General features: G+C 38.4%; 1 protein-coding gene across 3 annotated transcripts in view; it reads left to right on the top strand.

Moving 5' to 3' along the window:
- Window positions 1-23,937, top strand: part of Trim37 (tripartite motif containing 37) — a 120,030-nt gene that overhangs the window by 23,641 nt on the left and 72,452 nt on the right. For all 3 annotated transcript variants that reach the window (XM_038325860.1, XM_038325861.2, XM_038325859.1), the window contains exons 9-13: window positions 3,999-4,123; window positions 9,152-9,202; window positions 11,742-11,823; window positions 16,526-16,602; window positions 20,034-20,213. In XM_038325860.1, the coding sequence (XP_038181788.1) occupies window positions 3,999-4,123; window positions 9,152-9,202; window positions 11,742-11,823; window positions 16,526-16,602; window positions 20,034-20,213 (515 nt within the window). The remainder of the gene's footprint in view (window positions 1-3,998; window positions 4,124-9,151; window positions 9,203-11,741; window positions 11,824-16,525; window positions 16,603-20,033; window positions 20,214-23,937) is intronic.

Raw genomic sequence — 23,937 nt, 5'->3', positions numbered from 1 at the left:
ATCAGTCCCAAGTACAGGCCTTTATTTATCTATTTATTTATTTGAGACAGGGTTTCTGTGTGTAATAGCCCTAGTTGTCCTGGAACTAGCTCTTGCAGACCACGCGACTTTGAATTCACAGAGCTCTGCCTACTTCTGCCTCTCAAGTGCTAGGATTAAAGGCATGCACCACCGCCTGACAGCCCTTTATTCTTTAAATAACTGCAAACAGTCTTTAGAATTAAAGTTGCCCATTTTATATTCCTACCAGAATTGTTTGAATTAATAATACTTCTAGCACATGAAATAAATCTTAATTTCAGTTGTTCTTGTGAAAGTTTCTGATTATGGCTGTAATTTTTATTTGCCTGTGATTGATGGTGTTGAGAATCTTATGTTTACTTGCTGTCCATATTTGTTAAGTTCTCTTCAAATCTTTGGCCTATAATTTTCTTTTCTTTCTTTTCTTTTTAAAAGATTTTATTTATTTATACAATGTTCTGCCTCCATGTATACCTGCATGCCAGAAGAGGGCACCAGATCTCATTGCAGATGGTTGTGAGCCACCATGTGGTTGCTGGGAAGTGAACTCAGGACCTCTGGAAGAGCAGCCAGTGCTCTTAACCGCTGAGCCATCTCTCCAGCCCCCTTTTGTTAAGTTTTTATAACTCTTTCTTATTTATCTCAGGTAGGGTTATGTTAACATTTTGTTACTTGGACAAACTAAGAGAAAGAAAGGCCTATTTTCACACTGTTTTAGAGGGTTTGGTCCCTGGACCAGCGATTGCCTCTGTTGCTTTGAGGAGCTCATAGCAAAGCAGTATGTACATCATGGTGCAAGAAACATGTTTAACTTGCAACTGGGAATGAAGAAAGTGGCCAGAGTTCCAATATGCCCTTCAAGATATGATCTAACCTTGATCCATTGGGCTTCACCCTTTCCTTCTTTCCTTCCTTCCTTCTTTCTTTCTTGCTTTATGTACTTTGGGGTTTTGCCTGCTTGTATGTCTGTGAGAATGCCAGAATCCCTGGGATTGGTGTTACAGTGGTGAACTGCTGTGTAAGTGCTGGGAATTGGACCCGGTTCCTTTGGAAGACAGCCAGTGCTTTTAACCTGAGCCATCTCTAGGCCCAGGCTTCACCTCTTAAATGTTTTGTCACCTCTAGTAGCTCTATAGGTTGGTGACATTCTGTAGCACCTGCCCCTTTGGGTAAATTGAATATCATCCATAAAGAACTTTAAAGTTGTATTTGTTTACTATAGCTGGAATGACAGAATCCCACTGAATGGGATCTTGAACAACAGAAATCTTCTCATAATTCTAGATTCAGGCAGTTCAAGACCAAACTGCTATCGGGTTTTGTTTTTCCCGAGGTCTCACAGAAATATTTGTGTGCTGAGAGCTCTGGTTGCTTCATTTTAGCTTAATCAGCTCATCTTCATATACAGTTGAGAACTAGAGGTTTGGGTCCACATCATATAAAATTGTAGATGATAAAAGATAAAGTTCAGTCCATAATAATACACAGGTGTTGTTGTTTTTTTTGAGACAGCGCTAGTTGTATTGGAACTCACTCTGTAGACCAGGCTGGCCTTAAACTCACAGAGATCCTCCTGCCTCTGCCACCCGAATGCTGGGACTAAAGGTGTGCGCCACCACTGCATGGCCAATAATACATACAATAATACATGATCTTTACAGCCAGTTGAAACAAGCAGTGGTGATCCTATTCCAAATTGTAGTGTAAAGTGCTAGAACTTCAGACTGGTTTTTTTGAATTCAAAATCTATAGTCTTTTTTTTTTTTCCTCAATTCATTTTATATATCAACCACATTTACCCCTCCCTCCTCTCTTCAAAGAGGGTAAGGCCTCCCATGGGGAGTCAAAGTTTGGCATATCAAGTTGAGGCAGGACCATGCCCTTCCTTGCTGCATCAAGGGTATTGGCTTTAAAAAACGAGTTCATGCACCAGGGATAGATCCTGGTCCCACTGCCAGTGACCCCACAGAAAGACAACAACTGCCACCCACATTCAGAGGCCTAGTTTGGTCCCCTGCAGGCTAGATTTCATTATAGATGGTTGTGAGCCACCATGTGGTTGCTGGGAATTGAACTCATGGTCTCTGGAAGAGGAGTCAGTGTTCTTAACCTCTGAGCCATCTATCCAGCCCTCTAGCCCACATTTCTCATTCTTTATCTCTGACTTTAATATTTCAAGAACTGATAAGATTGGTGTATGACATCAGCATTTCTAGAGGCCACATTTAATTAGAAATGCTTGTTGTTAAAGGAGTATCGGCTCATTAATATATAAAGTAGTTTAACTGTATCAGTGTGAAAATATATTTACAGTTGCTTTTTACTTAACCCTAAAATAGGAGAGATTTTATTAAAATCCCATAAATTTAATGATTTAGTTGCTAAATTGCAAAGAAACCTAGATTCTGCAGTTTCTTAATTTTTCAAACCCACTTTGCAATTTAAATTTTTTTCTTTAAATTTATTTTATATGTATGTGATAATTTCTGCTTGTGTATGTACCACGTGTGTGCCTGGTACTAAGGAAGCCAGAAGAGAGTGCCAGATCTCCTGTAACTGAAGCTATAGAAAATTGTGAACCACCTTGTTGGTGTTGGGAACTGAACCTGGGTCCTCTGCAAGAGCAGTGAATGCTCTTAACCACAGTACCAACTCTCTAGTTACTATTATATTTATTTATTTTTAGGTAGAGTCTCATGTTAGCACAGACTGATCTCAGTTTCCTCATAGAACTGTAGGATATCATTGAATTTCTAATCCTTTACCTTCCAAGTGCTGAAATTGCAAGTGTGTGCTAATAGACTCAGTTTCTGCTCAGCTGTGGTTTAAACCTGGGGCTCCTTGCATGCTAGGCAAGAACTTTTACCAGCCCAGTTACATCCCTGCTCCTGAAAGTTATTTATTTTCTTTTTCTTTTTTGGATTTTCAAGACAGGGTTTCTCTGTGTAACAGTCCTGGCTGTCCTGGAACTCACTTTTGTAGACCAGGTTGGCACATAGATCTGCCTCCTGAATGCAAGGATTAAAGGCATGTACCATCAAGGCCTGACTATTTTATTCTTTTTTTTTTTTCTTTTTTTGGTTTTTCGAGACAGGGTTTCTCTGCAGCTTTTTTAGAGCCTGTCCTGGAACTAGCTCTTGTAGACCAGGCTGGCCTTGAACTCATAGAGATCCACCTGCCTCTGCCTCCCGAGTGCTGGGATTAAAGGCGCGCGCCACCACCGCCCGGCAACTATTTTATTCTTAATTTAATTTTTTCACTAAATAATCAGATTAGCTTTGTAATTATCCACTGTTTTTAATGTTATTTTTAATATATTTTAATTAAAATATAATTAATTTATATTATAATTAAATATAATCACTTGCCTCTTTTCCTTTGCTTCTTCCATTTCCATCCTCTCTCATGTCTCTTCCTTTCTACTACCAAGCTTCCCCACATTGGTAACTCCTTTTTCTTTGTTATATAAAAACACACCCTGTTGAATACATTTTTGTTGTTTGTGTGTATGACTTCAGGACTGAACTTTGTGCTGAAAAGCCGCTTAGGGGGCTCATCCCTTGGAGAGGCTAATTCTTCTCAACTGTCTTTAGTTTCCTGGCTGCTCTGAAACTGACTATGTAGACTAGGTTAGCCTTGAATTCACAGATATTTGCTTGTCTCTATCTTTCAAGGAATAAGATTAAAGGTATGCACCACCACACCTGGCCTTAATTTTTCTTAATTAAAATTGTCTTATTTATTTGGGGGAAGGTTTTACTGCTTTGGCCTGGCTGACCTGGATCTTGATGTGTAGACCCAGACTGGCCTGGGACTGCTGTGTGGACAAGTCTGGCATAAACTCACACAGTTCTTCTGCCTTTGTGTCCCAAACTCTGGGATTAGAGGTGCAGGCTTCTACACCTGACCCATTAAAAATTTTGAAGTGCCATTGAAGAATATTTTGTTGGTTGAGATACTGTTTTTTCCTCCCACAGTTGCGGTCCTGCAGTAAGAGCGAGCTGATATCTAAGAGCTCAGAGATCCTAATGATGTTTCAGCAAGTTCACAGAAAACCCATGGCATCCTTTGTTACTACACCTGTTCCACCAGACTTCACCAGGTATAGCGTTTTAAATTTTTATTTCCATTTTAAGTTTGAATATATAAAGGTATGGACTTGAATAAGCTATTTTTTCTTTTTCTTTTCCTTTCATTTTCCTTTTTTTTGTTAAACAGATCAAATATAGATTTATTAAGGAAACATTAGATAATATTCTGGAGAATGGAAGTGGCTTCAAGAGATACTGAATAAACTATTTTTCTCAACTCATTTAAGAAATAGTCTCATATAGCCAAAGGTAGTCTTAATTAAACTCACTAAGTAACTGAGGCTAGACTTGAACTCCTAATTCTCCTATGTCCACCTCCTAAGTGTTGGGGTTACAGGTGTGTGCTAACATTACTAGCTAACCATCTTTTAAGGTACTGTTAATAATTACAGTGATATAATCTGGTAAACTCATAAATCTGATCTCAAAATGAAAGGCCTCTGAGATGTCCCAGTGGAGTAAAGGTTCTCTTATTTCATGTCCTGAATTGATTTACCAGAATCTACTTGGTGGAAAGAAAGAGCATACATAACTTTTAAGACTGTGATGGCCTCACACTTTTGGTTGTAAAGGGAAACTGAAAGGGAATTAGAATATGTTTCTTTAATGAAAGCTCCATTTTCCATAGAAAACAACTATCTTACTGACTTCATGGGTGTCTACACTTCCTGTCTTTCCTTTGTATGTGGGGTAGGAAGTGGTTTCTTAGTGCTGTGGTGCTCTTGAGGGCCAGAGGACAGCTTGGGGAATCTGTTCTCTCTTTGCAACATTTGATCTAAGGAATTGAATTCTGAGGGTCTGGTTTGGCAGTAAGTGTCTTTACTGCTGTGCCCCCTCGAAGGCCCTAGTCATTCTTTATTTGCCTTTTAAATTAATGTGTATCTTATTAATCAAAGCTTAAAAGTAGATAGGATACCAAAAAGTTATAAAGGTGACTTAGTATCTCCAGATTTTAAGAGAAGTGGAAGGAAGCAATTAATAGAAAAATCTTGCAGCTGGGTGCATGCCTTTAATCCTAGTACTTACTTGGGAGGCAAAGGCAGACAGATCTCTGTGAGTCCAAGACCAGCCTAGAATACAAAGTGAGTTCTAGGACAGCCAGGAAGGACTGTTACACAGAGAAACCCTGTCTCAAAAACAAACAAACAAACAAACAAAAAACAAAAAAGAAAAGAAAAAGGTTGCAATCTTGGTACCTTTTTTGATTTTTCAGTTTGGGCCAATTCTTCAAATTCTTTTCAACACCATATGTAGAGTCACACTGTGTCATTAAACTATTAAAAATGAATTTTTATTACCCCAGAGACAAGGTTTTATTGTGTAGTCTTCACAGGTCCAGAACTTGCTGTAATAGAGTAGGCTAGTCTCCCTCTGCCTCTTGGGTGCTAGGATTAAATTCATGCACTACACCCAGTTTAGATTAGTGGTTTGTTTTTTTTGTTTGCTTGTTTGGTTTTGGTTTTGTTGTAGCCCTGGCTGTCCTGAAACTCACTCTGTAGACTAAGCTGTCCTCAAACTCAACAGAGATCCATCTGCTACTGCCTCCTGAGTGCTGGGATTAAAGGTGTGCAACACCATCTCCCAACTAAGTGGTTCTTCTTATCAGCATAACCATCATTTGGGATTCTCTTAAAAATTGTCCGGTGGTGGCACACGCCTTTAATCGCAGCATTCAGGAGGTAGAAGCAGTCGGACCTCTGTGAGTTCGAGGACAGTGTCTGGTCTACAGAGTGAGTTCCAGGATAGTCAAAGCTACACAGAGGAAACCCTGTCAGGGTTTCAGGGGAAGAGAGATGGCTGAACGGTAAAGAGAGCAGAATTTCATCCACATGACCCTAGTTGAGTTCCCTGCACCACATCAGATGGTTCATAGCTACTTTTGATGCCAATCTCAAGGGAGCAGTGTCCTTTCCCAGTGCTTTTTTTCCTCTGAACCTCTTTCAGGCAGCTCTGCTGATCTCCAGGAAGCTTGGCTTTTCTGAGAGTGACTCTCAAGGTTCTGTTGTTTACTCTTGGAAGGAAGAGGCCTAGTGAGTCCGGTCAGTTACAGGGACTTTCTGAAGCTATTTTGAATTATTTACTCTGTTTTAAGGCACTTTTCTGGGAGATATAATATCTCAATCTTGGAGGAAATTGCTGCATGACACTGCATCTGCCCTGGAAGAGCCTTGTCATGAGGCCGGCTGGTTGCAAAGCTTTAGTTTTTTTATTTTTTTGTTTTGTTTTTGTTTGTTTTTCTTTTAATACTTTATAGAATAGAGTGTACTGGTGCACACTCTTAAAAAAATCTCAGCACTTGGGAGACTGAAACAGGATGATTGATTATCCTGGGCTATGTGAAGCTCTATCAGAAAAACAAAACTCATAAAAGAATGGTCTATGTGTATATGAATGAAAATTTTACCTTGGTTAACTAGGATGTTATCAGCATAACCATCATTCCTTGGTTAACAAAGAAGTGATTTCAGCCAGAATTTAAAGCGTTGTTTATTACTGGGCATTGTAATGAGAAAACAACTTAGGTGCCCTTAGAGACATAAAGATAGAGGAGATTGTCAGTCTATAGTGAGGTTTAGATGTATGGGAGGGATGGTCGAGTTGGGAAGGGAAAGTAGATTTTATGCAGCCCTTTGGGTCCCCTCTCCCTTTGTTCATGGTGATCTGATAAAGTTAGTGATCTAAACATTTAAAGGTATGTTACTTGCAGATTGCAGGATAGAGATAGTTTGAGGCTACTTTCCCATATCCTGTGAAAACAGATGAATTGACACTCGCATGACGTGAATCTGTTTATAAGGACCAGAGTCGTTTCAGGAGGACAGATAAGGGAACCGACAAAAAGCTAAATAAAGCAGTGCCGAGACAGAGACCCCAGATGCTGTGGAACCTGTCTTTACTGAAGTCCATAGCACTAATCCATTACACTACTTGTGTGTGGAACTTTGTGTATTCAGAAATACACATGTTCTGTGCTGGTGGGTTTTTGGCAGCAGGACACAAATGTAGATATAACTGGGAAGCAGGAGCTAAGTTGAGATAATTTCTCTTTATCATTGGCCTCTTTAGGACATTTTCTTGGTTAATAATTGATGTGAGAGGGTCTTGGCTACTGGGTGGTGCCACCCCTTGGCAGGTGGTCTTGGTGGTCTAAGAGCAAGCTGAGTGAGCCATGGGGAGCAAGGCAATAAACAGCACTCCCCCATGGCCTCTGCGTTAGTCCCGCCTTCCAGGTTCCTGCCCTGAGTTTTCTGCCTTGATTTTCCTCAGAGATGGAGTAAAATTGTAAGCTCAATAAAACTCTTTCCCAAGTTGATCTTGGTCATGGTGTTTATCACAGCAATAGAAACCATTAAGACATAGAGAAATATCTCAGTCTCCAGTAGATGAATTTTTTGTGCTCTGAATCTGGCTCACAGCAAAGATAACACATGTCACTGGAATATGCACATAGCAAAAGAAACAGCATATAGATCAGACAACAGGATAGTTAAAGTGTTTACATTTTGGAGGGTATAGTGAATTGGTGAGTAAAATGACCAACATATGATTATATATTATCTTGGGTGATAGCCAGTAACATTATTTTTTGTTGAAATTTGAAAACTGTTTTTGAGATGATCCCTTTAGAGTTCTCATTAAGTTTATGGTCTCTTAAAAAATTTTCCAGTTACTAATTGCATTGATCTCACTAATTGAGGTTTTATATGTTGAGTGATAGAATACATAATTGGGAAACATTAGAGCAGGCCTCTGCATATTTGACTTCTTATGAAGGAGTAGGCAAGAATCATCAGGCACAGATACGTAGAGATGTGGCATATGTGTCTTCTCAGAAGTGCCAACAGCTGCCTAGGGATTTTATAGGAGTGCTTGACAAGGTCAATTTGGATAGATACTATGGATAACACTCATAGGACAAAGTACATCTTCTTGCTCTGGAAAATATGTGATATGTGGATAATTTCCTCTTTTACTGTTTTTGGGATAGGGCCTTATATAGGCTAACCTCAAACTTGCTATTTAACTGAGGCTAGACTTCTGCTGCTACCTTCTAAGAGCTGCATGCATGATTGCCTTATCAACTTTTGATAAATTTTAGAATATTTTTTATTTGTACTAAAAATGTTCTCCTGGCAAATCACAAATTACTGTAGATATAGTCTATCTGAAGTTATGGTGAAAATGATTTTCAGTCTATTTTGTTCAATTTATAATCATACCAAAATTATGGCAACATATTATAATGTTGTATATAGTACAGTTTTATGTTAAATGATGTTTTATTGACAGTGCCACAAACTATCCACATGGTCTCAGGGTAGTTGACTGCAAGATATATTATCCTCTAGCTCATCCTATGTTTACAGTTTAGTTCTTTTTAGAGAAGATTATATGGAATTTAGACTAATTGATGTCATCTTACCTTTCCAAGAATATCTTATTGTGTAACCCATCTCAGTTATCCCCTCAATTATATATTCTAATCTTAGAATAAAAGTGTAGGAGAGCTGTAGCCATAGCTCAGTGATAGAGTTGATAGAGTTATTGCCTGACATGCTTGAGAGTTCCAACAAAATATCAAAGTGTATAGGTGGTATTTGCTAGTAAATAAGCTTGAAGTAAATGTTTGTTGTATCTTCATTCTAATTAGAAACTCGTTATGGTTTATGAACTGCTTTGATTTAATGCTCTGTTTAATCAAGATTTTGAAATATTTTATAGGTACTACTGCTGTCAAGTTTTCAAGATAATTCCAAGGAACTTACTTTTTTTAAAAAAAAAAATTTATTTTATTTTTATTTTTGAGACAGGGTTTCTCTGTAGCTTTGGAGCCTATCCTGGAACTTACTCTATAGACCAGGCTGGCCTCGAAGTCACAGAGGTCCACTGCCTCTGTCTCCTGAGTGCTGGGATTAAAGGTGTGAGCCACCACAAACAAAGCTTTTTTTTGTTTTGTTTTTACTTTATTTTTTTTAACTAAATGTAAATTGTAAATTAAGGTCATTGATTTTTTTTTTTTTTCCTTTTGTTCTTTTTAGTGAATTGGTACCATCTTACGATTCAGCTACATTTGTATTAGAGAACTTCAGGTAAGAAGTTTTAAGAATTCTGGGTTTTTCTTGTGTACTTGTGTGTAAAGGTAAGAGACAAGATGGTCTTATGTGGTAAGAATGAGCTTATGAGGTCCCTAACTAAAGTTTCCTGTTAGAAGCAGAGCTGGTCTGGAGTGCCCATGCTGGGCTTCATTTCTTATCTCAGAGGGAAAACATGTTTGGGTTTCAGAGTTTAAAATGTTTGCACATAGAAATGGATATGGTGATGCACACCTTTAATCCCTATACTCTGGAGGCAGGGGCAGTCAAATCTCTAAGTTTGAGGGTAGTCTGGTCTACAGAACAAGTTCCAGGACAGTCAGGACTACAAAGAGAAACCCTGTCTCAAAAAACAGGGAGAAAAATGCATATAGATAATGAGATATCTTGGTTATGTAAGAATCAATCTATTTTATTTATTTAATTTGCATTGGTATTTTCCCTGCATGTCTGTCTGTGTGTGGAGTCAGAGACAGCTGTTAGCTGCCATATGGGTGTTGGGAACAGAACCCGGGTCCTCTGAAAGAGCAGCAGTTAGTGCTCTTAACTGCTAAGCCATTTCTCTAGCCCCATAAGAATCAATCTAAAGCAAAAAGTATTTTTGTTTCATGTATACATTATAACATATAACCTGAAGGTAATTTCATAGAGTATCATCAATGGCTGTGCATGAAGTTGGGAATATATTTTTCTACTTGATGACCTCTTTGTTCGATTTCTTTTGGTTTTTCGAGACAGGGTTTTTCTGTAGCTTTGGAGCCTGTCCTGGACCTAGCTCTTGTAGGTTGGGCTGGCCTTGAGCTCACAGAGATCCACCTGCCTCTGCTGCTTGTGATACCACCACCGGGCTCTTTGTTAGATCTTTAAAGTTTGTTTTTTGAGATGGGGTTTCTCTGTGTAGCCCTGGTTGCCTACATTTTATTCTGTACACCAGGCTTGCCTAGAGCTTAGAGATCTGCTTGCCTTTACATCTTGAAGACTGTGATAAAATGTGTGTTGCCACCCTTGCCGGCTTTATAAATATATTTTTAAAATTTTACTTTGTTTTATGTGTATGGGTGTTTTGCCTTTGTTTGTGTATGTGTACCATGTGAATACTTGGTGCCACGGAGGCCAGAAGAGACCACCAGATCTGCTGGAATTAGAGCTGCTGTGATAGGAATTGAACTTGAGTTCTCTGGTAGAGCAGCAAGTGTTCCTAACTGCTGAGCTAGCTCTCCAGTTGCAAAGGAATTTTTTGTTACTGTTTCTGTTTTTCAAGACAGAGTTTCTAAGTGTAACAGCCCTGGCTGTCCTGGAATTTTGTAGACAGGATTTCACTATATACCCAGCTAACCTTGGAACTTTCTATGTAGACCAGATTGGAATTAAAGGAATGCATCATCGTACTAGTCTAGAAGTAAATATATGAAATCACAAAGACTATAAGAAACTTCAAGGACGGGACAAAAAGGGGAACTTAAAACATGAGATTTTTGGGAAATACTGGGAATAGGTGCTGGTAACTAAAAAGCCATACTTGTGCCATCTGTGTTTCCCCTATGGTGGGGATGGGTGGTGGTGGTATGTGTGTTTAGTATATACTTGTATGGCTTCATGTGTGGAGGTCAGAAGACATCCTTAGGTGCTACCCATCCTTTTTGTTTTTTAAATTCTGTGTATGTGTCTGTCTGTCTGTGAGTATACACAGGTATGAGTGCAGTTTTCAAGGAATCCCGGAAAGGGTGCCAGAGTCCTTGAAACTGTTATAAACAACTTAATACAGGTGCTAGAAACTGAACTTAGATATTCTGAAAGAACAATAAATGTCCTGGAGTCTTTCCAATGCATTAGGCTGGCAGACCATCAAGACTCAGGGATGCATCTGCCTCTATTTCCACAGTTTGGGCATTGCCAGTGCAAGCCACCATTCCTAGCAGCTTTTAACTTAGTTTCTGGGGATTTATTTAAGTACTTGTGCTTGCGGAGGGCCTTAACTAACTGAGTTGCCTCCTCAGCCCATTTTGTCTGTTTTTAAAGGTGTAGTTTTGTAGCTAAAAACTTTGCTGAATGTCCCCTACAAATATTAAGGGTTGACACACATCCTTATTTCTTCATTAAAAGAAATGTGCTATACAGAAATTATGTTTTGTTTGTTTAATAATTTTTGATGCTTAATATTGAGCTAAGACTGCACATGCTGAACACATGCTGTACCAGTAAGTTGTTCTCCCATGTTTTTGTTTTATAAATAGTAAAGAATGCTTACTGAAGCAGAATTAAATTTGGAATACTTAGTGGTACTCTGTTTTCCCTTAAATGGCAGTTTTTGTTGGGTTTTAATTATGAAGTAAAAGCTACTGCTAAATGTTTCAGTATCATTAATTCATATCTAAGTACCTCCAAGCTTATTTAGTGAGTCTGACTTGTTCAGTCACCTTTTGTTGTTCAGTATTTTACATAGTAGTTTAAGGTATGTAGTTGCTTTTTGGTTTTGCTTGTTGCCATTTCACAATAGTTTTGATGTTGGAATTGGGTTGGTTTTCTTTCTTTTTAGCACTTTGCGCCAGAGAGCAGATCCTGTTTACAGCCCACCTCTTCAAGTTTCAGGGCTTTGTTGGAGGTTAAAAGTTTACCCGGTAAGTTTTTTATTTTTCTAAACTTTCAACTTAATTTGGAGATTTTCTTTAAGTATACTAGTTTACTTAATAGAGGAGTATGGAAATTGGCAATTTTCTGTTTATGCCATTTATTACTAAATATGTACAAAATGTGTTAAATATGAATACATAAGCTCCAACATCACTAAATTTTATTTCTAGTTTATAGGGAGATAAATATGTGTGGAAGACAGTTTTAGGGACTAGAGAGATGGGTCAGCAGTTAAGAGTGCTGTTGACTCCCTGCACCCATGTGGTAGCTCACACCATCTGTGACTCCAGTGTGAAGGGATCTTTCGCCCTCTTCTGGCTTCCAAGGGCACCAGGCACACATGTGGTGCACAGACATATATGTAGGCAAAACCTTCATACATATAAAATTAAAAAAAAACTTTTTTAAAAAGTTTAATTTTTTTTTTTTTTTTTTTTTTTCTGTGTAGCCCAGGCTGTCCTGGAACTCTCTCTATAGTCCACGCTGGCCTCAATTCAGAGATTCACCTACCTCTGTCTCCCAAGTTCTGGGTTTAAAGGCTTGTACTACCATGTTTCCTAGCTACATTTTATTTTAATTTCTATATTTTATTTTGTATGTTTGAGTGTTTGCTTGCTTGTATGTAGGTGCATCACAATGGTACCTGGTTAAGAGGATGTTGGATACTTTGGAACTAGAGTTTCAGCTGGTGGTCAGCCACTATGTGGGTCCTGGGAATTAAAAGTCCTTTAAAGATCATGAAAAGGCAAAAAAGATAACTTAAGAGTTGTCTTGTTGCTCAGTTGCAGAGTACTTATCTGCCATGCAATACCCAGCACCCCAAAAGAAAATCACAGGTACTAAAAAACATTTTAAAAAAATTTTGATTGAATTTAACTGATGGTTGAATTTTAAATTAAATTTAAATGAAATAAAATATTAAATTTTAGATTAAACTAAATATTACATTAAAAATTTCTTTTAAAAATTATTTTTATATTTTATATGAATGAGTGCCTATATGTACCCTGTATGTATATTTGTGCCTATATGTATATTTGTACCCCTTATAAGCATAGTGTTCTTGGAGGCCAGAAGAGGGCATAATAGTAAAATATCATCAAATCAGGAGTTTACAGCATCCTGCAGATGTTGTAACTGGAACTGGGCTTACGGGTGGTTATGGCCCACCCTGTGAGTGCCGAGAATTGTACTTGGGTCTTTTCCATGAGCAGCATGCTCTTAATCACTGAGCCATCTCTCTAGTCCAAGCCTAGACAGGGTCTTACTATGTAACCCAGGTTGACCTAATCCTTAATCTGTAATATAGGTTAATCTGGAGCTCATGGTTCTTCTGCAGTAACATTCTGAATTCTGGAATTACAGCTATAAACCATGATGCCTAGCATTAGGTACATTCCTTTAGCAAGAATTAGTGTTCTTTTATTATGAAATGTCTTGTGTTTCCTTTTGTGGTATTGATAACTATTGATGGTCATTTTCTGTGTCGTTTAAATGGTTGAAATGCTTTCATAGTGAGATGTTTCCCTTCTGTTATTTGGGTACCTATTGTCACCCATCTCTCTCTTCCTCTCCCAATGTGTTTGTCATATTTTCTTCAGAAAGCTACAGGTTTAAGTATTATGAACTATTGGATCTTTATATAATCTCACTGAGTTAGTGCACATTTCTTGCCACGATTTTAGTAGATGTGATTCTAGCCGTTTCTTTTACTTCTCATGTAGGATAAGTTAATCTTGGATCATTCTGTGTATTTGTGACTTTATGACAGTCACATCATTTTTCCCATTATTTTCTTGTAATTTTTCAATTTTATTTAAACTTTTGAGCATTTATTATTTTTATGTGTATGGGTGTTTTGTCTGCATGTTTTGGTACCCATGTGTATCATGAGCCCCCATGTGGGTGCGGGAATCAAAACTATGGTCCTCTGGATGAGCAGCTAGTTTCTGTTAGCGGCTCATCCATCTCCCCTGCCCCAAACAAAGCATGAGCAACACAGTGTGGCTTCAGAGCTTTTCAAATTGGTAGGCCCTATTCACGAAGAGCAGTCTGTTCTTCACAAGCTGACACAGTGCAGGAGGTCTTTCAGCCAGGGGTTTGTTTCCTCAGCAACCATGGAGCATTTATTTCTTTGAAACTGAAAGGGCATTTCATGAATTTTGCCAAGTATGTCTGTACATAACCATACTTTTGGTTCTGACTGACTGAGTTTATAATGATATAGCAAACAAAGTTAAAGAGTAAATAGCAAGTTGCAGATAGAGAGATGCAGAAAAATAGTAAAATATCAAATCAGGAGTTTACAACATCCTGCAGATATACTAGGGTAGCGTGACTGAGAGAGCAAACAAATTTAACATCTAGTTGGAGGCATGAAGTGAGCAGCTAGAACTTAGTGAACCAGTGAGTTTATTGGAACTGGAGAAGTGTAAATGAGGTTTTGCTTAGGAGAGAGAGATGGGTGGCTCAAAAGCAGCTGCATCACTGAAAAGTCCACAAGTGCAGAAGCTGCATCCCCCGAGCCCTTTGCGTGTCTTGCAGGCAGTGGAATGGTGGGAGAGTCACCTTTATGCAACAACTGTCTGCTGCATCAGTAACCATGAGAGAGGGCTTGTGGATTTTTTTGTTTTGTTTTTTAAAACAGGATTTCTCTGTATAGCCTGGTTGTCCTGGAACTCACTCTGTAGACCAGGCTGGCCTTGAACTCACAAGAGATCCACCTGCCTCTGCTTTCTTAGTACTGGGATTAAAGACGTACACCACCACCACCCAGCTGAGTCTTAGAAACTTTAATGGAGCTCTCCAGGGTGGAATGTTTCAATTTGGAGTACATGGCAAATTCAAACAATCTGGAGGCAGAGCAGAGACAGGTAGATTTTTGTGTTTGAGACCAACTTGGTCCATGGGTTAGTTTAGAGCCAACCAGGACTAAGCAATGAGACCCCCATCTCAAAAACAAAAGCAGAGGCAGGGTTTTGAGTTTGAGTCAAGCCTCAATCTTATAGTGAACTCCATGCTAGCTTCCCCTAGTCCATGAGATCCTGTCTCAAAACAATCAACTTTGAAATGCTCAGCTTAAAAAAAAAAAAAATCAACACTTTTTTTTTCTTCCTAGCTTCTGATAGGTTCTATTCTACATTCTGTTTCTCTGAATTTGACTCTTGTAATAATACGTAAGTGGAATGAGTCACATAGTAATTTACTATGACTGGCTTATTAGGCCCATTATAATAACCATTAATGTTCTTGTACTTAAGGTTCATCTTTTATTTTTGGTAGCATAGAATTTTCATTTATTGATAAAGATGAACCCCAATATGTGCATTTCACATTTTGTTCACTGATTTTTTTTTTTATATACTGAGCCGTTGTTCTACTCCCCTTCCCCCTTTTCTTGAGATGCTCTTTCTGTGTATCTCAGGCTACCCTCAACTCTTGGCTGCTGTAAATAGTGCTGCTGTTAACATAGATGCCACTCATCTCTTTTAAGAAACCGTTTTCAGGGCTGGACAGATGGCTCAACGGTTAAGAGCACTGGCTGCCTTTCCAGAGGACTGGGTTTGAACACTCCCAGCACCCACATGGCAGCTCACAACTGTCTGTAACTCAGTTTGGATCAGGAATCTAACACCGTCATACTAATGTGCTTAAAATTAAGTAAATTATTAAAAAAAGAAACTGTTTTCAGTTATTCTTGTAGATAAATATTCAGAAGTGGAATCACCGGGTCATAGAATGATTGTTTTATTTTCTAAGGCAGCAGCATTTGGCATCATTTTCGTCTTAGTATCAACAGTGCAGGGATGCTTAATTCTCTTCAAGAACCTGTCAGCTCTTCTGTTGTATATTGTCAAAAGTGACCACCCTAATACTCGTGAGGTCATAGTCATCATGGTTCTAGTTAACGTTTCTTAGTAATTAGTGATGCAGGGCATATAGTCACGTGTTTGTTCACTATTTGCATATTTTGTAGACATACCTAGTCAGGTCTTTTGCCCAATTTTAATCAGCTTTGTTTCTTTTCCTGTTAGGTTGTAGGAGTTCTGTTTGTTCTGGATATCATTCCCTTATTTTAAAAATTCCTATTTGAATGTGGGAATGTAGCTCAATGGCAGAGTACTTCCCTGATATTCATGAGGTCCTTGTTTTGTTACCTGGTACTCGGTTTCACTCGCTTCTAGTGAAAATAAGTAGTCATTTGTCTTTTTTCACTGAGTTTTTGTTCTTTCTCAAGATTGGTTTGTAAGGAGTCTATACATGTTGAAACTCTTTTTATAGTTTCCTTAATATGTTAATGTGGATATTTTTACTTTTTTAACTTATAAATTTTTTTTAATTTTAAATATATTTTTAAACAGCTACAAATGCTTTATACAGTATTTCAACATAAAGTCTCCTTAACAGAAATGTAACAAAATGGGAATGATAGTGGCAAAAATTCATCAAACAAATATTAAACTACAAATTTTAAGACGCAGATTACTTTTAAGGTTAAGTTAATGTATAAAATTTTAAAATTGATATGGACAAACATCTAGATTTTTAAATTTTTTATTGGTTTTTAAGCTTAGATATATATCTCAACCCAATTATCAGATGTTGGTTTGTAGGCTTCATCTTTGCTTTAAATTTGTATATTGGAGTTGATGTTTTGTTTGTTTTGCATAACCTCTTTTCTTGTTTTAGGACGGAAATGGAGTTGTACGAGGCTACTACTTATCTGTATTTTTGGAGCTATCGGCTGGCTTACCTGAAACTTCCAAGTAAGTGGTTTTTTTTCTTGTTTGTTTGTTTGTTTTTGTTTTTGGTTTTGGTTTTTTTGCATGGGGGTGGGAGTGGGGGGGTGGGCAGGAGTGTTGAGACAGGGTTTCTTTGTAGCTATGTCTGTCCTGGAACTCACTCTGTACACCAGACTGGCCTTGAGCTCACAGATCTGCCTGCCTCTGTCTCCCAAGTGCTCAAAGCATGTGTCCCCACAGCCCTGCCAGGTAAGCAATTTAATTAACTACTTTAATACAAACTTACATGCTTCATGTCTTACTTAGAGTTTATTTCTATTGCTGCAATGAAACACCATGACCACAAAGCAAATTGGGGAAGAAAGGGTTTATTCAACTTACACTTCCCTTTAATGAACTACATTGATGTTAAGTATGAAAGGAAGTCAGGACAGGAACTCAAGCAGGATAGGAATCGGAGGCAGGAGCTGATGCAGAGGTCATGGGAGTGATGCTGCTTACTGGCTTGCTTAGCTTTCTTTGTTATAGAACCCAGGACCACCAGCCCCAGAATTGGCACCACCTACAATGGGCTGGACCTTCCTCCATTAAGAAAATGCCTTACAGCTGGATCTTATGGAAGCATTTTTTTTCAGTTGAGGCTTTTGCTTCTCTGATGACTAGCTTGAGACAAGTTGACATAAAACCAACCAATACAACTGACCCTTGTCAACTTGATACACAAGCACATCACTATTAAGCCACAACCTTTCCTTATTCATCTTCAAGATCTCACATTAAAAACATAACTTTAAAGTTCTACAGTCTTTATAAATTCAAACACATTAAAATTTCAGTTGCTTTAAAATAGCAATCTCTTAAAATCCAGCCTTTTTAAAAACTCAAAAGTTTCTCAACCATAGGCTTCAGTAAAATAAAAAATGAATACTTTCTTATTTCAAGAGAGGAAATTCAGGGCAAAGTCACAATCAAAGCAAAACTACCCTCCAGCTATCCAGTGTCTGGGATCACTCAGTCTTCTGAATTACTTAGGGAAGCCTGACTTCCTTTTTTCCCCCGTCTCTGCTCCAAGCAGGTTTCTCTAATATGTCTGGCATTACCTTATTCCTTTCCTAATGCTTCTCCACCCTGTGCCTGGCTTCCCAGCCTGCTTAAACAACATGGCTTTTTCTATTTTTCCTTCTCCATTCTCCGCCTCCGGATAGCTGCTGAGATTTACAGCTTGCTTGCTCTGGGATTTTTCTTCTAAACACTAATAAAATCGTCAGAGCTTTAAAAAAAAAAAAAAAAAAAAAAAGGTACACGTCAGTGGGTTCAGTTCTCAGTCCTGGAATTAAAAAAAAATACCACTTTGCCTGGCTCTGCCTCTTATTTCTTGCTTTTGAGAAATTTATGCATTGTGTCTTAAATTTGAATTTTTAAAATTTAAAATTCCAAGTTCTAAGGGGATTTTTATTTCTGTCTTTGATTTTTTTTCCTGTCTTCATTTTAACATTTTTATTGTCTTTGGTACTGGATTCAGCTTGATGTTATTATCACTAACCGAACAGATGTCAGCACTTTAATTCATTTATTTCAAACAAGAGACTGAGTCCAGGGTTTAGGACTCTATTACTGCACTACACCTCCAATGTCCATTTCAGGAGTTTTCTAATATTCACATTGTTTTAGAAATAGTAATACCTTATTATTGATAATGTTATATGTTCATAGTACTGTGTTCAGAGAAGATTGGAATTTGCATGTGTGTGCTTGTTGGACACTGTCTACATACTTTGATGTGAGTCCTCTATTTTGATAAATACAATTTATTAATTTATTTAATGTTTCAGGAAGCATATTGGGTGCTCAGTCCTCTTCATTAAATGTTGAAATGATGTTTAATTTTGCAGTTCAAGGTTTAGCAGTGGGGTAGTTTAACTCCCAAAATGTAGAATAAAAACATGAATCATTGTATAGCAATCTAGATAGCAGTCTAGTAGATGAGTATTATGTAGGGTCTGTAGAAACACTTCATCATTTTTTAAGCCTTAATCTCTTTCTCAAGGTGTGTGTGAACATATACGTGCATGTAATACTTAAGTGAAAATTTTCTACATGAAGCCAGGCGGTGGTGGCGCACGCCTTTAATCCTAGCACTCGGGAGGCAGAGGCAGGCGGATCTCTGAGTTTGAGGCCAGCCTGGTCTACAAGAGCTAGTTCCAGGACAGGCTCTAGAAACTACAGGGAAACCCTGTCTCAAAAAACCAAAAAAAAAAAAAAAAAAATTCTCTACATGAGACATTTTGGGGTTTGTTTTCATATAGTATTTACTGAGTGTGCTAGGTAGTTTTATGTTAAGTTGACACTAGAGTTAAAAGCCTCAATTGAAAAAAATGCCTTCATAAGACTGGGATGTAGGCATGCCTGTAGGGAGATTAAATGATTGTTGGGAAGGGCCCAGCTCATTGTGGGTCCTATAAGAAAGCAGGCTGAACAAATCATGAGGAGCAAGCGAGTAAGCAGCTCCCTCTATGGCCTCTGCATCAGCTCCTCCCTCCAGGTTCCAGCCCTACTTGGATTCCTGTCCGAACTTCCTTCAGTGATGGACTACCGTGTAGAAGTGCAAGCCATATAAACCCTTTCTCCCCAACTTATTTTTGGTCATGGGTTTCATCATAGCAACACTAACTAGTAACACTAACTAGGACACAGAGTAACTTCTGTTTTAGGGAAGAAGGTCCTCCCCTTCTCACTTTTCCCATCTTTTGTTCTTGTTGTTTTAAAGTGAGGGTGTTAAACTTGATATAGCCAAGGATACCTTGAACTCCTGGATATTTCTATATTTCTGCTTTCATCTCCCAGGTGCTAAAATTGCAGGTGTGGACCACCATATTTTGCTGAGAATTTCTTTCTTTTCTTTTCTTTTCTTTTTTTTTTTTTTTTTTTTTGAGATAGGGTTTCTCTGTAGCTTTGGAGCCTGTCCTGGAACTCGTTCTTATAGACCAGGCTGGCCTCGAACTCACAGAGATCCGCCTGCCTTTGCCTCCTGAGTGCTGGGATGAAAGGTGTGCGCCACCACCGCCTGGCGAGAATTTCTTTAAGGAGAGAGTAGAGTAGTTTTTCCTTATAGAGGTTTCTCTCCAGGTTCCTGTCCTGACTGCCTTCAGTGATGAATAGTGACATGGAACTGCAAGCCTAGAAATGAGCCCTTCTCCTTTGAAGAGGTGTGGTAAAAAAAAAAAATAAAATAAAAAATAAAAAAATAAATAAACCCTTTCCTCCCCAAATTGCTTTTGTTGCAGTGTTTAATTACAGTGATAGTAACCCCAACTAAGGCAGTGACCCATCTGAAATACTTCTGTTTCTGTAAATGATATCATTTCTGAAAGGAGTTCAGCTGGAATAACAATTTTATTTTTGTATCGATACTTATTTTTACTTTGCTGACTATACTAATGGTGTCTGTATTTTAGGTATGAATATCGTGTAGAAATGGTTCATCAGTCCTGCAATGATCCTACCAAAAATATCATTCGAGAATTTGCATCTGACTTTGAAGTTGGAGAGTGCTGGGGCTATAATAGATTTTTCCGTTTGGACTTACTTGCAAATGAAGGATACCTGAACCGACAAAATGATACAGTGATTTTAAGGTAGTTTGAGATATTCGATATTGTGACTTAAATTATGGAGAATAATGTCATCAAAACTTTATTTCCAAGTTTATTCATTTAACAAACATAAGTACTGAAATTCAAACTAACTGTAACTTTTATTTCAGGAGTTCCACGTAGTTAGATGAATAATAAAAGTGAAAAAAATGGTTTGATACCTAGTTATTGATTCCATTAAAAAAGAAAATATTGCCAGATGTGATGCCCCATCCCTCTAATCCCAGTATTTAAGATGTAGAGTCAGAAAGATTAGGAATTCAAGACCAATCTAGGTTACATAACAAGTTTGAAGTCAGTCTGGGTTACAAGAGACCTTGTCTTAAAAAAAAATTTTAATTTTTTAGGATGGCTTATAGTTTGAGAATACCTAACTAAAAATCCGCATGCCCTCAAATCTGAAATTGTGTGGTGCTAATATGCTGCAGGTAGATAATTCCATACTTGGCTTCATGTGAAGAATCAGTGTGGTGCTGTGCTAACAAGAATACTCATCGTTAGCCTTCAGCCTGTTCTTAGAACGTGTAACTTAAAGGCTTTCTAAGAATAGGGAGGCATTGAGTGGTTTATTTTTTCTCTTTTCCCCTGTTTGACAGAATAATATTTCAATGACTGATTTTACGAGCTTAATTTTAAAGAGCATCTTTCATTTTCTGATAAAATCATGTTAGAAGTAGGGATCAGCACTCAGGAGGCAGAGGCAGGCGTTCAAGGCCAGCCTGGTCTACAAGAGCTAGTTCCAAGACAGGCACCAGAAACTACAGAGAAACCCTGTCTCGAAAAGGAAGGAAGGAAGGACGGATGGAGGGAGGAAGGAAGGAAGAAAGGGGGAAGAAAACTCACTGTTTTGGTTTTTCTTATGAAGGTGACAATTTTGTTTTTCTAATTCACCAAAGGAAATACTTCGTTGCTATTTGATGTTACAGTCACAATTAAAACATCAGTTTACTAAACTAGAAGGGACAAATATCCTCGTGATGTTTTTATTATTAAATATTAGTTTTACATATTGGGTTTCATAATGACATTTTTATACATGTGTTTAATGTATGACAGTTTTGATCATATTTACTTCCCTACTGTTTTTGAACCCTCCTACTCCTGACAGTCCCCTTTCTCTTCCTGATTAACTCCTTTCTACTTTTCTTGTTTTTTCTAATTTAGTTTAAGATTTTGGTACAACTTTTACATACATTTTAGAAAGTTAAGACTTTTCTGTATCTCTGGCATTTATTGATTGATTGTTTTTTGAGACAGGGTCTCTCTATTAGATATCCCTGGCTGTCCTGGAACTTTCTATGTAGACCAGCATGACCTTGAACTCATATGCATCCGTCTCTGCCTCTCAAGTTATGAGATCAAAGGTGTGTGCCATCACACTTGACTTTTCTGTAACTCTAAATAAATATACAATTAAGCTGTTCATTAAAAGAGAAATGGGAAAATTTTCCTCCTTTTTTTTTAATCTTAATGGCACAAATAATAAAAACTAACATGCAGGGATGCCTAAAAGTTTCATCTTCTAGTCAAAGAAAATATTTAAGCTTTTTTGATGTTAGCCTATGAATACTATCTAGGCAGTCTGCACTTAAAATAGTGATTTAGTGTTCTGTTCTGCCTTCTCATAAATGAGCATCATTGACTAGAATCAGATGCTGTTGCAGTTAGCTATTGGATAGTATTTTCTTTTTTTCCGAGATAGGGTTTCTTTGCAGCTTTGGAGCCTGTCCTGGAACTAGCTCTTGTAGACCAGGCTAGTTTCAAACTCACAGAGATTCACCTGCCTCTGCCTCCCGAGTGCTGGGATTAAAGGCGTGCGCCACCACTGCCTGGCTTCAGTTGTTTCTATTTGATAGTTAGTTTTATTGTGGAATCACCTGAGAAGGCAGTGTTGCCCACTAGAGTTTGTGTAGGTTAGGTCGGCCTGTGGGCTTGTCTGTGGGTGATTATCTGATTGTGTTAACTGAGATGGAAAGACCTGCAGTTCACGGCAGCCCCATTCTCTTGGTTTGAGTCCTGGGCTATGTAAAGGAGAAGGTGAACTGAGAGCAGGCATACGTGCCTGCATCCATTCTGTCTGCTTTTGAATTGGGATATAATTACTTGTCTAATTTCTGCCTTGACTTCCCAACAGTAATGGACTGTAACCTGTCCCTTCTCCCTTCAAGTTGCTTTATTGATTGTTTTCTGTTCCTGTAACAAGTACCTGAGATAATCAATTTATAAAGTGTCTGGTTCATCATTTTGGAGGTTTCAGTCCATGATACTTTAGCCCCATTGCTTAGAGTATGTCATCACATTATGGTAGAAGCGTTTCATGAGGCAAACCAGTCACCTCATAGCCTAGATTTGGAAGAGTATAGTATCTAGTGTCCTCTTCAAAGGCATGCCACAGCGACATGAATACCTTCTAATAATGCACTAAAGGGAACACCCTTCTATGCTTGGGCTTTTGGGGACATGTTTAAGTTCTCAAGTAGCTAACACCACAAGGATGGCAGGGTAGAAGGACTAGAAAAGGTAAGAGAAATACAGACTTTTAGCCTTGTGACTCTTCCCTCAGAAATGTAGTTACTTGGAGGAATCATATTTGACTCTAAGAAAGGGGTTTGTTTTTAATAAATATTAAGAGTTTTTTAATATGAACAACCAGTTCATTAAAGACTTATCTGTTAATATGATTTAATGTAAATGCTTTTTATATATCATTTTGTTGATGTGGGGAGTTTTGATTATAAGGAGAGAGTGAAGATAAATTTATTGGAGGCATGCGACTTTTTTGAGGGTGGTAAAGTAGTGTTGGGTATTCGACCCATTATATGGATTATGCCAAGACAGGAAACATGTGGAAGCTGAAGTGGTGGCTCACACCTGGATACTGGCACTAGAGAGTCTAACGCAGGAGGGTCACTGTGTGTTTTACATCAGTCTAAACTGAGTGACACTCTGCCTCAATAAAACAAAAGAAAAGAAAAAAGAAAATGAGATTAAGGATTTGGAGGGGCCGGGAGGTGGTGGCACATACCTTTAATCCCAGTACTGGGGAGGCAGAGGCAGGCAGACCAGCTTGGTCTATAGAGTGAGCTCTAGAACAGCCAGGACTCACAGAAAAACCCTGTCTCAAAAAATAACGGGAGGGAGGGAGGGAGGGAGGGAGGGAGGGAGGGAGGGAGGGAGGGAGGAAGGGAGGAAAGGAAGGAGGGAGGACTTTGAAACGTGAAACTAATTAGTCTTTACCCAGAGTTAGATATTAGGGTAAAAGCTGAAAGATCAGAGAAGCAGAGCAGCCAGCCACCAGAAACTTCTTATCTCTACTAAATCTCTAACAGAATGGGGTGAGATCCTGTCTCCACCCACTTTATATTCCTTAAACTCCTGTCTCTACAAATCCTCAGACTGAATCAATCCACCTGCCTTATATTCCTGTCTTCACCTCCCTAGTGCTGGGATCAAAGGCATGAGGTTCCAAGTACTGGGGTCACAGGTGTGAGCCACCACTGCTTGGTTCTGTTTCTCTTTTATTTATTATTATTATTATTATTATTATTATTATTATTATTATTATTATTTGGGGGAGGTTCAAGACAGGGTTTCTCTGTAGCTTTGGAGCCTGTCCTGGAGCTAGCTCTTGTAGACCAGGCTGGCCTGAACTCACAGAGATCTGCCTGTCTCTGCCTCCCGAGTGCTGGGATTATAGGCGTGCGCC

The sequence above is a fragment of the Arvicola amphibius genome, chromosome 4 (assembly GCF_903992535.2).
Source record: "Arvicola amphibius chromosome 4, mArvAmp1.2, whole genome shotgun sequence".
Taxonomy (NCBI): domain Eukaryota; kingdom Metazoa; phylum Chordata; class Mammalia; order Rodentia; family Cricetidae; genus Arvicola; species Arvicola amphibius.
The sequence above is the reverse complement of the archived record's forward strand: the minus strand, read 5'-3'. Positions and strand labels throughout refer to the sequence as shown.